We start from the raw sequence: 16515 nt of genomic DNA on the forward strand, positions 1-16515 counted from the left end.
CAGCGGATACACTAGCAGCCAACAACAATTGGTGGGTGCAGCGTGTAGCGGAAGAGGCTAGTGGTCTTGAAGTAGCACTCTGCCACCCTTTCGGTCTTTCATTTATGTTGCACGCTCATTTAAAGACGATCATTGCTGTCGAAGTTGCCACGCGTCGCGCACGCGTTCTCATGGCTAAACGCCGCAAACAATTGCCTGAGGCGAGAAAAACCGCTGACATGACCAGCGCATTGTTGCGAGCACACAGGGCCGAACAATTGGTTTGTATGTTTGTAGAGCTCGGCAAACACCAGCCACATTTTGGGTTAGGGCGAAGGCACAATTTGGCTAGGTGAATAGAAAAACATTTTTGGTAGGATTATCTAGTGAAGTTGGTCGCTGCGAAAGCGCCCTACCTTTGCATTAGCTTGTTTACCGACGCAGCATTGAGCTGTTCGAAGAGCGCGTCAGTCGGTCTTTCTGTGTGGTCGCGGTCGTCAGTCAACATACTCATGATCATCAGTGCAATCTTGTTAGAAATCAATGTAAGTACGTTGGTTTATTCAATTTTCTACTCGAATGAAGTTACCCTTTAGTCTAAAAATCAATGATGGACGGACAACTTCCATATTAGAACAATTATTTTTCGATCGAGCTCTTTTAGATAACGGTGGACGTTGAGAAAAATAAAAAAAGTTTGGATGGCACTCCATTTTTGTATGACATTGACAAAACATCATTGAAATAACTAATAATTAGAAGTTAGCGATGTTAAGTACAGGTAAGGAAGGCTACGTGCCTCAGCTTGGCGGAGAGAACACACTTCGGGCCGTTTTCTCATTATTTGTTTAGCATCAATCTATCAGTTGAGTTCTGGTTAACTTTACCAAGACTCCTTATTTCGGCGATGAACTCCTTGTTTTAACCAGAACTTGACTAACAGATGGCTGCTAATCAGACATTGAAAAAACAGTCCTTAGACTGTTATGTTCAGTCCTTTCTGAAGTCAGATGAAAAACTTCTGTAGTTCTTTCTAGCTATCGGCAAAGCGTTCTGAAGCTCTTACGAATCTGCTTAGGAGTTTTTTCTATTCTAGCTATTTATGTCAATGTCTAAGAGATATTTTTGCCTTGATGTGGCAAAAGTGGGGCAATCGAGGAGGAAGTAGTAAAGATACTGGCAACCGGTAAGATGTTCAATCTTACCACATGAATCCCGATCGGACAGTGTTAGCGAAATTTCACTGAAATAGTCACCTTTATAAGGAGATTTTGAAGATTCTCTTTAAGCCATAGGTGTAGAATCGTGAAGACGAAGACTAAATTATCGAAAAAAAAACACATTTTAGATTTTATCTCAACCATAATTTGTTTTAGAGTGTCGGATGTAGTTGCTCACCGAAAAGATCATCCTTGTTTGCATAAAGTCCGGTAAAGTAGAAACGGTAGTTGTATAAATGCAAATACAAGGCTAAGCCAGAAAAGAAACTCTAGTTCCATTATCAAAAAGAAGCCAGAATTTCGAATAAACTTTCTCAGTTTCGTTTATATTATATTTCACTACCGTGCCAAAGGCAGTACGCACGCCTTCAAACTATTTCGTTTCTTCCGTGCATTGGATCGAGTCCAAACACACTCAAGATCAGGTTTGACTCATACTGATCCATATAAATTGCGCACGGAAATCAAATCGATAAATTTTTGTGGAACGGTACATCCTGTTTTTATATTCGTGTGAAGCAGAAACTCCAACAAAAAGTCAGCGGAAGTCAGACCTGCAAATACGGTGCCAGAGGAGGTAACAGGCTTGCTAATAGGATAAAATTCGGTAACCAAACCCGACTGTTGTTAAAATGCATAAAAGAGGAGGCCAGAAAAGCATCTTTGGTTTCATGATTAAACAATTCAGTCTATAGAACGATTTTTGAACCAACAACTTCAGTTAGATTTCACTGCCGTGCGAAGCAAGCCGATTTATGGTGTCTTTAGATAATTTCAAAAGGACCAGCAGGAATCAGTATTCATAAGGGGACGTCCTATCCAATATATTGGCTTGGATAAATATATCATTATTTCCTCACCTTCTAGAAGTAATTGAAAGGAGACACGCTTTAAATAATGCCTCTGTAGAAGTACTTCACTTTCATCACGCTACTAACAGCAATCTGATATTTTGGAAAATCGCTCTTGGGCTGATCTCTATCTTAGTATAAACCGAAATCTCATGTGTAATAAGAACGTGTGAAGCATGTTTAGAGCGAAAAAGAAACATCAGAATCTGTGAATACGTTAGACTTAAGGCACCGGCTGAGAGAACTGTCTACTTGGTGTTATCTATTCGTTTTGCTTTTTACGTAGGTTGCCTTTTATATTTCGGGGTTCGGCGACCCCAGTGTTGCAATCTGGCGACTCACAGCTTTTCCGTAATATTTGGCATTTTTGATGCTGTACTTATTCAGAATGTTTCCACATACGAGCGCTATTTCTGTTGTTTACAGTTATTTGAAATATTCATTTCGGCCAACCAATGGAATTAAATCACTTACATTTTCCCGCGATTATTTTTTACAACTTTCGACGTGTATTAACTCAGCAACAGTGAACTTAATTAAATTTTTGGACCAATGTTTATCGTTGGTATGGTGAATCTAATCGAGGTAATGAATTACCCCAAGAAGAATTTCGTTAAGGTCGTTATTGTTTCAATGAATCTTGGATTTATACGTATGAGCCCGAAAGTAAACAGCAGTTGACTGAAGATACCCCAATCAGTGTGGTAAAAGTGCTCTGAGAATTGGTTTAAACGGAGAATATTTTGAAATACAATAAAGCGATTTTCGATGATTTATATTTGTTTTTGTTCCCTAATCCTGGAATATAAAAGGCAACTTGTATATTCATTTTTGGAATATTGTTATATATATATTGTTGCCTGCAAGCACTATCTGCCCCTACGATGCTACGCTTCTTTAAGAAATAAAATGCGATGCGAATCAATGTAGACTCCACAATAACAATTGATTATAAAGTAAATACTATATATTTTCCTTTTTGAATTTGCTTAGTGATTGTGTCGGTTTTGCTATTCGGATTGTCGCTGATTCTCAAATACAATTACGAGGGCCTAGCACTTTTTTGCCAACAAAAGCATAAAAATAAAACATCGCGCTGACTAGAAATCACATAAATACTATAGGGAACCAAAAAGGGGCTCGATGTTTTGCAAAATGTCTCTTTCGAGATATGAAAACATATAGTAGACGTATACCATACACACGTATGTGTTTGTAATCTGTTCTGTTTCGGGTGACCATTCCTCACTGTCAGTTGTAAGTTATCTCTTAATTGAAATATAAGGAGAAGACTTTGAACTCGATTACTCGATACGAGATGATGAATTTGTTGTCCCATTCGATTAGAAAGAATTTATAACTATATACTTGTGCGTGCGGTTTGTCAAGATATGGCTTAACTTGATTATTATTCCATTGTCCCTGTATTCCGAACATGCGATGAGTTCTTCTTCTTCCATTTGGTTTATTTTAAAGAATTTATGGTGAATATGCTCTAGCTCTAGCCATTTGAGTTCATATTGGTGATGAAAATTGGAGCGATTACGACAACACTAAACGCAAAAATCATATGTGACATCCATCAATGGCAAACTGAAGGTATTGCTCTGTATTTGGTAGGATCAGAAGGGCGTGCTGTATTATGAGCTTGTAAGATCAGATGAAACCATTAATGTGGAACGCTACCGACAACAACTCATAGCGATTGATTACCCAAACTAACCAAAAAGCATCCATTTTGACAACGCTCAACCTCATGTTGCGAGGCCGGTTAAAAATTATTTGGAAAACTGCGACTGGCATGTTTTGTCCAGACCTTGCACTTTCTGACTAACATTCGTTCCGGTCGATGAAGTCATCCGGTCACTGGAAAATGGTTCACATCATAACAGAGTATCAAAAATTTTATATATTCTTTATTAGTTGCCAAGCTGGCCCAGTTCTTTTGATATGGAATCAGAAACCGCCAGTACGATGGCAAAATGTAAGGGGTTTTCTTATATGAACGCTCGGATTGGATGGCTGCAAGGTATTTATTTACTGCAGACTCAATCAAGTGGGCGGACGGCATCTTTCCAACTCTTTTGCAACAAGGTAGGTCTTGTAGGGCTGATGAGGGATGGCCTGGCGATTTCGTATATCCCAGGACCGTGGAGAATAGCGAAAGTAATTTTCATCCCCAATTTAGGAGGTTTAGGTTTAGGTAGCGAGCAGTCCGCTGGACAAATCTAGTCTTACTTCCTTCATGCTAAAAGCGGCTGAACTTCAGAATTCGTTGTATGCAGATGTATAAAGGCTGCACTGCTGTTTGCTGTAACCACTGTGGGGAGAGTACGATTCAACTTGGTACTAAGAGGGACTGCCTACAGGGTGGAGTTCTATTTGTATGCCCCCTGCTATGGAACCTAGTAGTAGTTGAGCTCCTTGAGTTGATCACCAACAATGGGACTCGGTGCCAGGTGTACGGCGATGACATTGTCATCATGGCGTGAGATAAATTTGAGAATACTTTCAACGACATAGTTCAAAGGGGCTTAAGTCTAGCAAAGGGATGGTATACTACGGAACAGTTAAATATCAACCCATCAAAAACAACTGTTGTCCCTTTTACAAAGCGAAGATCTTTTCCAGCCTAGAGGCCACTAACTCTCGGTGACAGGGGGTTGAAGGTGTCTAAAGAGGTCAAATTCCTTGGCCTCATATTAGACTCAGTTTACGGTGGAATAGGCACCTGAAATTAACTCTGCCTAAAGCCACCAAGACACTCATGCTATGCAGTCAGCTAGGAGGCAGATCCTGGGGCTGCAAGCCAGGTATCATCAGATGTATACCATGATCGTAAGGGTTGTTCAGCCATCTAAGGCAACTATCGAAATTGCAAAGGCTCGCCTGCGTCTGCCCTTCAGGGACAATGCGCACTTGAAGTTATGCTGGAGCTCACATCGCTGCATCTAGTAGTCAAACAGGTAGCGAAACATACCATGTTGCTCGTGGTAGCAGAGGGTTTTGTCAAAGATAAGTTAATGTCGTCTCAACAAAAGAAGGCCCTAGAGGAAGACACAGCACTGGCCTTCTTCCAAGGGACGGTATCACGAAGAGCAAAGAACTTTAGAGTTACTGTCAGCAGTAAGGCGAAGTGGAGTGATTCCACGCTCGACCTATTACTACCTACACCAATGAGACGTTTTCCGAGCATCCTTCAAGCAGAAGTGTTTGATGTAAGTCAGTGTGCATAAATCAATCTCCATTGCAATGCCAAGAGGCACTAAAGGCGATCCCAGCTTTTGAGGTCAAGTCGTATATATTGGAAAGCAATAATATCTCAAAAATTACTTTGTTTTGCTGTTAACTTTTCATGGAACACAACTGTATTGCTTGAAGTGTTTGACATTTTAATATTGAGTTTTCATTCTCATCATTTATTTTTTTAGATATTACGTTACGACGTCCGAAATATTGAATTTTTAATAGCAAATTAATTCATTCAAATAAAACTCGGACGATTTCGAGAAAAGAAAATTCAAACTGAACCAAAACAATGCAAAAAGAGGGTAAAATTTAATTAATTTATTTATTTCAATTATTTTATATTAATTCCAATAGAAAAAAAACGTCCCGACCCTATTATCGCCATTTTGGGGAGCGATTTGGGACCTTGGCAGTTAATTGTTTGTCTATGGATATTCTTGTCTAAATTTCCCACCGGTTGGGTGCAAATCTCCATGGTTTTCATGCAGACGCCCGTCAAAGCCACGTGCAAAGGTGGTAGCGGCACGAATGCCACCGACGTCTGCGAAGCTCATTGCGATGGTTATGAATATGATCGTAGCATTTTCAAACAGAATATTATAATGGAATGGGATTTGATATGCGATCGTCAGTGGATAGAACAGCTGTCGCAATCTTTGGTAATGGTCGGCATTATGTTGGGCAATATGATTATGGGCGTACTGGCTGATAAGTAAGACAAAGATAAACTATACTACGATATCATTGCGTGTCTCAATTTCTCATCTCGCAGATGGGGACGTCGCCCCATGTTTGTGGGCTCATGTGTTCTGCAACTGGTGTCAGGTTGTTTGGTCTCGGCATCTCCTTGGCTTTGGTTTTATATGCTGATGCGGTTCTTGGATGGCTACGCAACAGGTGGCACGATGACCACAGGGTAAATTAAACTATGCGACACAAAATATGTTCTCAATACTCATTTTGTTCGTCGTAGCTTTACGATCATCATGGAAATCGTTGGCCCAAGTAAGCGTGAAATAATGGCCATACTGTATCAGATACCATTCAATGTGGGTCACGCCACACTACCGCTATTCGCTTACTTTCTACGAGAATGGCGTTGGTTTCATTTATCATTTTCATCCTTCTCGATTGTTTATCTAGTTTTCTTTTTCACAGTACCAGGTGCAGTATGCACACTATATTTCTCTAACCCAATATTGTACTCTCTCTCTGTCCTTCTTAATTAGAATCGCCACGTTGGCTTATTATAACCGGTCGCAATGAGCGGGCTGTCGAACTGCTCGAGAAAGCAGCGAAACGCAATAAAATGCCAACCGAGAAGATAGCTCAAGATATAGAGGAGGCTCAACGCATCTTAACAGCATCTGCAACTACAACCAAGGGTAGTATCGGTGATCTATTCAAACATGCTTATCTGTGCCAGAAGACGCTTGCTATGGCTTTCAATTGGTTGGTTGTATGTTTTGTCTATTATGGCTTATCACAGTTTATGACTTCGCTGTCTGGGAATATATTCCTCAATATTGCCGTGAGCGCACTTTTGGGTATACCGGGAACCTGCTTGTGTGTACCAGCCACCAAATATATGGGTCGCCGCCTTACACTGTTCTTATCAAATCTTCTCAGTGGCCTGTCACTTACGCTCTTGGCATTTGTTCCTAGCTTCAGCGGTCCCGTTAAGGTGATATTGGCGTCGATTGGTTTGTTTGGTGCTGCGATCACATTTCCGAATGTATATTTATATGCCGGTGAACTATTTCCAACTGTCGTGCGTCCTTCAGGCGTAGGATTGTGCTCTTTTGTCGGCCGTTTCGGTTCGATTGTTGCACCGTGGGTTGAAGGTTTAAAAAAATATTATATTTCTATACCTCCGGCGATTTTTGGCATTTTCGCTTTCTTAGCTGCTGCCTCGGTTTTTCTTATGCCCGAAACGAAAGGTTATCCATTGCCGGAAACAATTGAAGATGGTAACACTTTTGGTAGAAATGTGCAGAAACCGCAAAATCAATAGTTAATACAATGATTTATGTAAAATTTCATGTGACATACTATATAACGGTTTTATTCATTAAAAGGCTATTGGTTATTTTAAAAATAATTTTAATTTTAAGTTAAAATCAAAGATAAGTATCAAAATAAAAAAAACCAACGGTGAGAGCACGATTTTGGGAATGAAAATATATTTTATTTCAAGTCTAAGTTTCTAAGACTATCACTTTGTTGTTGTGTTAGTAGTGATTGAAAGACTTCGTGGCAATATCAAGCAATCGCATTTGATTCGCGAAGGCATTGATCAATCGTTTTAAGATTGCTTCGAATACAAATAAAGAGTTTTGATCTCGCCGTAATGCCTAAATTCTTAGAGCGCTTCAAGTCTTGGACTTCAGCCAAAAGTAAATAAACTAAAATCACGCTGTTCTGTTTCTCCAGACCGGATAAGGCAGCAAAGCAAATGGGTCTGGTAGTGAACGAGGTCAAGACGAAAAATCTCCTGTCATCAAACAAACAGACGTGGCTCTCGCCACTAGACTCCCACGTCACTGTTGACAGTCATAACTTCAAAGTTGTTGATAATTTCGTCTATCTTGGAGCCAGTATTAACAGCAACAAACATGTCAGCATCGTAAACCTACGCAGAATAATTCCTATCGACGAACAAAAACCAAACTATATAAGTCACTCATTATTCCCGCCTTGCTATATGGTACAGAGGCTTGGACGTTGACAACATCTGATGAGTCGACGTTACAAGCTTTCGAAATAAAGATTCTGCGGAAGATTTATGGACCAGGTGGAGAAGAATCTGGCTTCGCTGTTGTTAACTCAGCTATAATGACGTAAGTGGTGTCTACACCAGTAAAGAAGAAGAAGAAAATCACACCCACTTTTTAAAATAATGTGCTGAGTAATTCACTTAGCATCATCTGCGTGAGACAACCCGGCTTATCGCTGTTGCTCAAAGTAGTTGCGCTTCGAGAGTCAAGTAATCTTTTCTCTACACGAGTCTGAAAACAAATAAATATAGTGCTGACATATGTACATATATGCAAATGTATATAGTGGCTGCTTGGCCTCAGAAAAATTATGGATGTGTTTGCGAGTACGCTTCGTCGCGCTTAAGAGATAAGACCATACGCTAGACATTATGGCTGATTATATACTGAGCACGAACGAAATAAATTATATGATTCCTCTAAAATGATTCAATACTTATGACTTTGACAGTGGTTATTGTTTAACTAGTTAGATATGCCATTACTATAATGGTATCTATCATCTTTACAATTTTCAGTTCTCTGATTCTCATTTATTATAACTGCCTTCCTGATTGCGTCCAGATACACCAGGCCAGTGACCAAAACTAACTGAAGCAACCTCAATATATCCAGAAATCTAAACGTAAAACCAATGCAATTCCTACAATAACCGAGTCTACGTTACAGCGTTTTATCAGGTCATAGACTCTTACGACTCGGTAAGTAACGGGTTTTTCAAAAAAGCGCTAAAACAGTTTTTAAATAAAGCAAAACCGGTTAGGGATATCAATGAAATTTTATATACCTGTGAAAGTACATTCAATGCCATCACAAGTATATATGGAACTCGATTTCTTTTGCATGGCCACCACGGGAAGGCTTGCGGAAATCCAGATGCTAAACCCAATTTTTTGAATAAATCGGCCGATACTGCTGCAATTTCACATTCGATATTCGTACGAAGCTCAATGATTGTCGCTGGCTTGTTGACATAGACCATAGACTTGACGTAGCCCCACAGGAAATAGTCAAATCGCATGGCCGAAGCGGCAAATTGACTGAGCCATTGTGTGTGAGATAACGCGATCACCAAATTTGGTTTTCAATAAAACGATTGTGACATTCGCTGTGTGGCTTGTAGCGCCGTCTGTTGGAACCACATATTGTCCAAGTCCATATCATCCAATTTGAGCCAAAAATATGCGGTTATCATTGAGCGGTATCGCTTCCCATTCGCTGTAACGTGTCGGTCTTCATCATCACGGAAGAAGTATGGCCAAACCCAGCCATTCTGCCAGATATGATCTTTATCGCTGAATTTTTCGATGAAAATCCGGATCATTTTCAAGTTTTTGCTCGGCCCAATCCACGAACGTACGACGATTATGGTCGTCAAGCGGTTTCAGTTCTTGTGCCAATTTGATCTTGTAAAGATATAGGCCAAAATCTCTTCGCAAAATTTGCCACAACAACGTTACAGAGATGCCAAACACTTGAGAACGACGTGTGAAAGACTGATTTGGATCTTCCTCAATTGATGCACTAGCGGTAGCCAACACTACGGGCACTTCTTTGTCTCACTGGCATGGGAACATTTTGTATTGTGCCTGTGGATTAAAATTTTTCGACTAGATGCTCAATTGTTGATCTGACAGGACGATTATAACGACCATAAATTGGACATAGCGCCCTTAAAGTTAAGGCCACTGACACCGATTTTCGGTAGTAAATTTGAAGAATTTTGACTCGTTGTTAGATCATATATCTTTCCATGAAGAAATGGCAAACTTTACTGAAGAGATGATGTTTCAAGCAATGTACGTATTAATTACGCCCTGCCCGTAGGAACAAACTCTCTATAGCCTTTCGTATACAAATGGAATACTTCGGAAAATTGCCGATATAATTTAAAAGACGCAACTTCGTCAGAAATGTCTCTAAAAAGACGTTCGTAGTTGTGGCAAATTAAAACGAAACTCGTTAATATAAAAAATATATGGGTATTCGATCCATTCATATATAAATTTCAACCCTGCTGCAACATAGTACACACATATTTCCCCTATTTCTTTTGCCACTTTACTTTTAATCCTCAAACGTATGTCTCTTCAATGAACGCGGCGGTTACATAACAGTTTTGTTTACTTATTTGCGTGGATTTTAGGTTAAGTCTCTCAATTGTTGTCTATTAAATTTGTTTTCTTTGTATTTCACAATTGAAATGCAGTCTTTTAGTAGATATTATCTATTATTTTATATTTTAAGAGCAATCCATAAAGCTGTGGAAAATGTAAAATTTTGTGGCGAGTCAGCCGGCTCTAATGGACTTCGATAGGAAGGAGATTAATTGTAGGAGTAATACAGACAGACGGACACATACTAATGATTTAGGCAGACGAAGAAGCTTCAAAAAGCTATTCATAACTTGAACATGAAGAAACTCTTAGTCTGTACTGCTACTCGATAATAGTTCTAGGTACTTCTTGTTCTTCTTTATTGAAGTAGACACCGCGGATATAGCCGAGTTTACAAAGCGCGCCAGTCGTTCCCCCTTTCCACTGTTTTGCGCCAATTGGAGATTCCAAGTATAGCCAGGACCTTCTTCACCTGATCTTTCCAACGGACAGGATGTCTTCCCCTTCCTCTCTTTTCCCTGGCGGGTACTGCGTCGAATACTCTCAGGGCTGGAATGTTTTCATCCATTCGGACGACATGGTCCAGCCAGCGTAGCCGCTGTTTCTTAATTCGCTGCACTAAGTCAATGTCGTCGTATAACTCGTACAGCTCATCTTTCCATCGACTGCGGTATCAGTCACTAAATCTCCTCTGTTTGTGGCCGCGTCTTTCCGTATTTCGAGCATACCCATGCATTTCGACCTATCTGTTTTTTTTTTGTCTGCAAATCCGTCTTGTTTCTCTCTTCAACTGTCGGTACATATTCCATCCCGCACGTGTTCTGGTCGATTGTAACGTTGCGAGGTAGGCAGTCTGTTTTCTCTCCACTGCCGTATTACGATGCGATTTTCTGCTTGTCTCATGGCCAGTTCATTAACCTTTAAAACTGAGGATCTTTTCAACTTATTTTAACAATTTTCTAACTTTTAATAGAAAATAAGTATCTAAGTAGTAGGGCAACTTTTTCGCTTACTTTAAATAATCTTTCAGGTATATGTGGCGCGTCTTAACTTAAAAATATCCCTTGAACATCAATATCCTGATAAGGCTGAACCTACAGAGACGTCTCAACATAAGAAAATTAAGGACTGATTTGTACCAAACCCAAATCTCCAAAGTATTTTATATATAGTATATGTTCATTGACGGTGTTTAAGTGCCTTAAAAATCGCTGGTTGAAAACCGGTTTTAGACCCATGGTCTCATAGGGATGTTATTCAGAATGATTCGTAGAATTCGACCCGCTCTAATATACATACATATGTAGTTAAAACCCAAAGGTTGCCCAATAGGTGTCTCTTGATGACAGGCTACTCTACGAAGAACACAACTAACCAATCACGACGATTATTAAAATAAGATTTTCTCATGCAACTACGAGTATTAAGTTTTCAATGTAGAACTTATCAATCAGGGGCAGCCAAGTGAGCGCGGCATAGGCTCACAGATGCAATTTTCTTATCGAACAAGGTTATATTGCCAGGTTATCACTAGAATCACACATTTTGCCAATTTTGTGTGCTCTGCTAAAGCTTTCCATACACATACATATGTATGTATTTATATATTAACGGTGTATATTTGCTTTTCTCATCGAATTCGGTATGCAATTGAGTGGCATGTTTCTCAACACAAGTATTATTGTTATGTTGTTGTTGTTACAATTCTTTACTACACCAATTTTGACATCAAAACAAACAAATCAATTTGCCACACTCATTCACTCACTCACTTCTCTCACGCAAAGTCTCTACGAACGTGCAAATATTTCAAAATAAATCCGTTTTACTTGTTTATAGACTTGTGGCCGTGCATGCGTTCGGAGATTATGTGTGAAGTGGTTGCGATATCTGGAAAATGTTGTAGGACTGGTTGCAGTTGAAGGGACGTTTTCAAGTGAGTGAGCAGTGGAAGGTTGTAGGGTGTTTTATACAAAGAAGAACACAAGCCGATTTTAATGAGTGCAGCATAATAGCGTTAAGTATTGAAGCTTGGAGCATCATTGTAAGGAATTTAGATCTCCACTGAACCTACCTAGTTTCTAAGATCAATAAACATCTATACCTAGGTAAGACGTTATAACTACTTCCTTTCCGCTCGAACAATCGATTTCACTCTCTTTTTCTAGTTTAGCCTCAGTGGCTACTTGACTTGTGGAAATCAATATAAATTTATAGCTCCTAAACCGCGTATTTACAGCGAAATACAGAACAGCGGAGGAAGCAGTTAGATTTGGTTAAATTAAGAGCTCGACCCTAACAGATATCTCACTTGGACAGCTTCGAACGCCGGTCCGTTATGGTACTTAAAAACTCCTATATGTTATACTGACTTATAAGAACATTATAAATCGACAAGGCGCTTTGAGCCTTTTGTATCACAAATATGTTGAGACGACTTATGTTAGTTTACCCTATGTATTCTGGTTCGCCGAAGCTAAGATTACCAAGAAGTTTCAGCCTATGTCTTGCAAAGACTGAACAATGGCTGAGAAAGTGCCTGAGTGTTTTCACTTCACCCACCTCCATACTATTCTAACTTGAACTTTGTCAACTAGCGTAGTAAAATATCTGCTTCACCGCATGAATGACCATTGGACCAGCTTGCAGTAAGAGCTCCTACGATTGCGGCAAGTTGAAGATTGTTGAGGGCAAGCAGTTCAGTAGATCTCTTAAGTTCTACTTTAGGCCAAACGGATATCGCAGTCGCAGTTGTCGACAGCGCCTGCTAAGCGCATGCGAGATCCATTGGTTCAATGCTAAAACGCAAAACGCGAGATGGCAACCTTGTAACAGCCATTTCTGCCTGAAAAATACTAGAGTGGTCTGATCACATAAAGCTAAAATTTACGGAGCGCCCTTTACAGATAACTTCCTTTCCAACCTTCCCTCCTAGCTTCGACCGTGAAAAAGCTCACTGTACCTATCCTCCAGCGACTTCTCGCTATTCACATGTTCCTCCTCAGTATGTGAGCAGGAAAAAAGCCGCCACGACCAGTAGCAGTGGTCCAAAAAACTGTATATGTTAGTCGTTCTTATCTAAGGGCTGCCTAGTGGTAGTCTGCTCTACTCTATACCATCGAATATACCGGCACACCCTCAGTATTCGCATTAAAATTTTTTGCTTTTAAGAACTTCTTTTATAACTATTCTTACCCCAAACATTAACCAACATTTTTTGAAACAATCCTTAGCGATATTGAGATCATTCTGCCGCCAATTCGATGATATTCAAGCATTTTTTCTCTACATTTTTCGATGTTTTAAGAAAGTTAAATGGACTACTCTTATTAGGACAGTTTTCTATTACTTCACGAGCTTCACTGAAGGCTTTGCGCCACTAGAATACTTGTGTTTTCAGTAAAGTAGACTTCCCAAACATTTCATTTTAAACTAATTACTAGCTCAATTCTTTTTCCATGGTAAATTTCGCGAGCCAAACTTTTCGAAATGTGAAAACATAAACTCAAGCTTTGCAAGAAAATAAAAAAGGGTTTTATCTATCTTAGAAATAAAATTTTTATCGATTCGGTTTATTCGCGTAGTTTAAATGCACCAGTCCGGCTCAAATTCATTATTGGATAATACATATTTCAACGAATAGACCACGTCCAGCGCGCAGTGAAAAAAATATAGCAGCCGTAGCTGAGAGTGCGCACAAAGACCGTGGAGAGTCGATTCGTCGCCGTTCGCAGCTACTCGGAAAGACGTTTGGAACGACCTGGCGCATTTTACGTCTAGATCTTAAATTGAAAGCGTACAAAATATAGTTTGTGCAAGAACTGAAGCCGCTCTACCTTCCCAAGCGACATCGCTTCGCTCTATGGGCTCTTAAAAGGTTACAAAAAGATTCGACGTTTTCGAGCCAAATTTTGATTCCACATTAAATTTGAAGTTCTGTGATTTTTCTTTAAAAAAAATAGGGAACCTAGAAATGGATCACCCTTTACTTTCACTATGTATCAAGATTGAGTTAGGTTTGAGGGAAAATTATCGATATTAAATTTTTTAAATAGCGTTATCGATATCGTCGAATACTTTCGATTATTAGCCAAAGATATGAAAGTTTATTTAAATATTTATTTTTGCTTATTTAGAATTTTTTGTATACATAAAAAATATATTGCTAATTGTGCGCATTGGAAAATTACCCCGCTTACGGGTGATATGTAAATTAAGCAGTCAAGCTAATCCTTGCTCATTGAGCTTCACCTTCGAAGCGGATCAACACAACTTTAAGTGAAAACTGTTTTTATTTCCCACGCACCAAACGCACAATTGAGCTAAGCACCTCGCAATAAAATAGAATGTAACAACTACAAAAACAACTACAACGTAAGCAAAGGTGACGACAGACAACAAAAACAACCACAAGTATACAAACAAATCAGTGCAAGCGCTTGTTAAAGCTACTTTTTACATAACTACAAATACACATACAGGTATGTATGTATGTGTGCATCTATTGTATGAATGTGTGTTGGTTTGCATACGTATTTGTGTATTTAAGCAGGAAATCGCCGCGGAAGCATACGTTTATTTGTGAAATGCGATAATTTAATTGTGGCCTTAAATTCATTGCACCCCTGGGAAGCAGCAGAGGGGAATGCACACAGCATGCATACATGTATGTATGCATGTATTATTGCGTTTGTTGTTGTTGAAAGTTAAATTAACAATCGTGTTTACATTGCTTTGTAACAAGATTGCACTTAAGATTGTCAATTTGGCAGGCGCCGGTGGCATAAGCGCAAGCGCAACACTGCCACGCCCCGCTTACAACCCCTAACGCCTAGTCGATGCACACACACACACATTCACATGCATACGTTTCGCCTCAATGTTAGATAGTTTGCACTGACATGCGAATTGAAAACGTTTGATCTCACAATCAGCGCAGTCAACTACCACAGACCTGGACTAAAGTGGAGAGAAGGCGGCTGCAAGTGAAGAAGCATAACATAGAAATTGACGTTAATGAAAAGGTTTGCCTTCCACCGCATCGGTGATGCCATTTGCCTAGCAGCATATGTTTGTACTCGTATGTATGTATGTCTAATGGCTTCGCCGCAGCGTTGCTGGTCATGTCAGCGGTTTTTCTCGCCTCCGGCAATTGTTTGCGGCGTTTAGTCATGGGAACGCGTGCGCGACGCGTGGCAACTTCGACAGCAATGATCGTCTTTAAATGCGCGTGCAACAAAAAAGCAACAACAAAAAGTAAAGTGTTGGCAGAAAATATGTCAGCAGTCTCTTTTCGGCGTCGCATGGTATTTACTCGAGGAGCACGATGGCTGGTTATTTTTGTGAGCGTGTCACCGGCTATCTTGCCGAAATCATTGACATGGCTAATTTCTGTTTTTAAGTCATTCAAATTATATGTAGACATGATTAAATTTCTGCATATTAAAATGGAAATAAAGTAGTTTGTGAGCGAAAAAAATAGATGGTAAAAGATTTGCTCTTCCCTTAGGGTAATCCTAAAAATTTCCGCAAATTTCGTGTAAAAGTATGCGTTTTTTAGTAATTTGCCGTTATTTAAAATAACCGCTTTATTTCATTTATTTATTTATGTCATTTGGAGCACTCAACAATGTGGTTTATAGATACTCTTAAACGTCAACTGTCTCTTTATAGAACGGAAAGTGGTCTATAAATGTGGGAGTACCGAAAACTGTATCGCTATATAAGAGATCAATTGAAAAGAACAACCTAACACATAGATTGCGATACCAGACTTAAATCCATAAGCTTTTCAGATAGCCATAACCTTCAAAAAGCGCATGGATAAATTTGACAACTGGCAGATCGTTAGTTTGTGATCATTTTGAGTGAAGCAACATTTGTTATTGTGAAAACATTGCTTTTATCCGAGTTTAAAACACTGTGTCAGTCGTTTTCCCTTTTCACTGTTTGGCGCCAATTGCAGATTCCAAGTGTAGCCAGGTCCTTCTCCACCTGGGCTTTCCATAGGTCTTCCTCTTCTTCTGCTTCTCCCGGCGTGGTCCTCTTCAAATAATCTCACAGCTGGAGTGTTTTCATCTATTCGAACAACATGATCTAGCCAGCTGTCTCTTAATTCGCTGAACTACTTGTATGTTAATGCCGTCGTATACATATCTCATGGAGCTCATGGTTCCATCAAGACCGGTATTTGCTGTTGCCGAAGCGGAAAGGACCATATAGTAGGACGGGGATGATGAGTGACTTGTAGAATACCGTCTTTGTTCGTCGAGGACTTTACTTCTCAATTGCTTACTAAGTCCGAAGTAGCACCTGTTGGCAA

The 16515-nt window shown here is 39.6% G+C and overlaps 1 protein-coding gene across 1 annotated transcript; it reads left to right on the forward strand.

Annotated features, from left to right (window-relative positions):
* Nucleotides 1-5498: 5498 nt before the first annotated feature.
* LOC120782630 (organic cation transporter protein-like) lies at nucleotides 5499-7313 on the forward strand. Its single transcript, XM_040114998.1, has 5 exons — nucleotides 5499-5601; nucleotides 5654-6011; nucleotides 6072-6215; nucleotides 6273-6463; nucleotides 6529-7313. Exons 1-5 carry the CDS (start codon nucleotides 5589-5591, stop codon nucleotides 7311-7313), a joined length of 1491 nt encoding a protein of 496 aa, XP_039970932.1. The 5' UTR covers nucleotides 5499-5588.
* Nucleotides 7314-16515: the final 9202 nt, after the last annotated feature.

Source organism: Bactrocera tryoni, chromosome 1 (assembly GCF_016617805.1).
Source record: "Bactrocera tryoni isolate S06 chromosome 1, CSIRO_BtryS06_freeze2, whole genome shotgun sequence".
NCBI lineage: Eukaryota > Metazoa > Arthropoda > Insecta > Diptera > Tephritidae > Bactrocera > Bactrocera tryoni.

Excerpts from the sequence above, each read along its gene's own strand:
- LOC120782630 (XM_040114998.1), top strand. Across the intron at positions 6,216-6,272 it reads GGTGGCACGATGACCACAGG|CTTTACGATCATCATGGAAA; the intron begins GTAAATTAAACT and ends TGTTCGTCGTAG. Across the intron at positions 6,464-6,528 it reads TTTCTTTTTCACAGTACCAG|AATCGCCACGTTGGCTTATT; the intron begins GTGCAGTATGCA and ends CTTCTTAATTAG.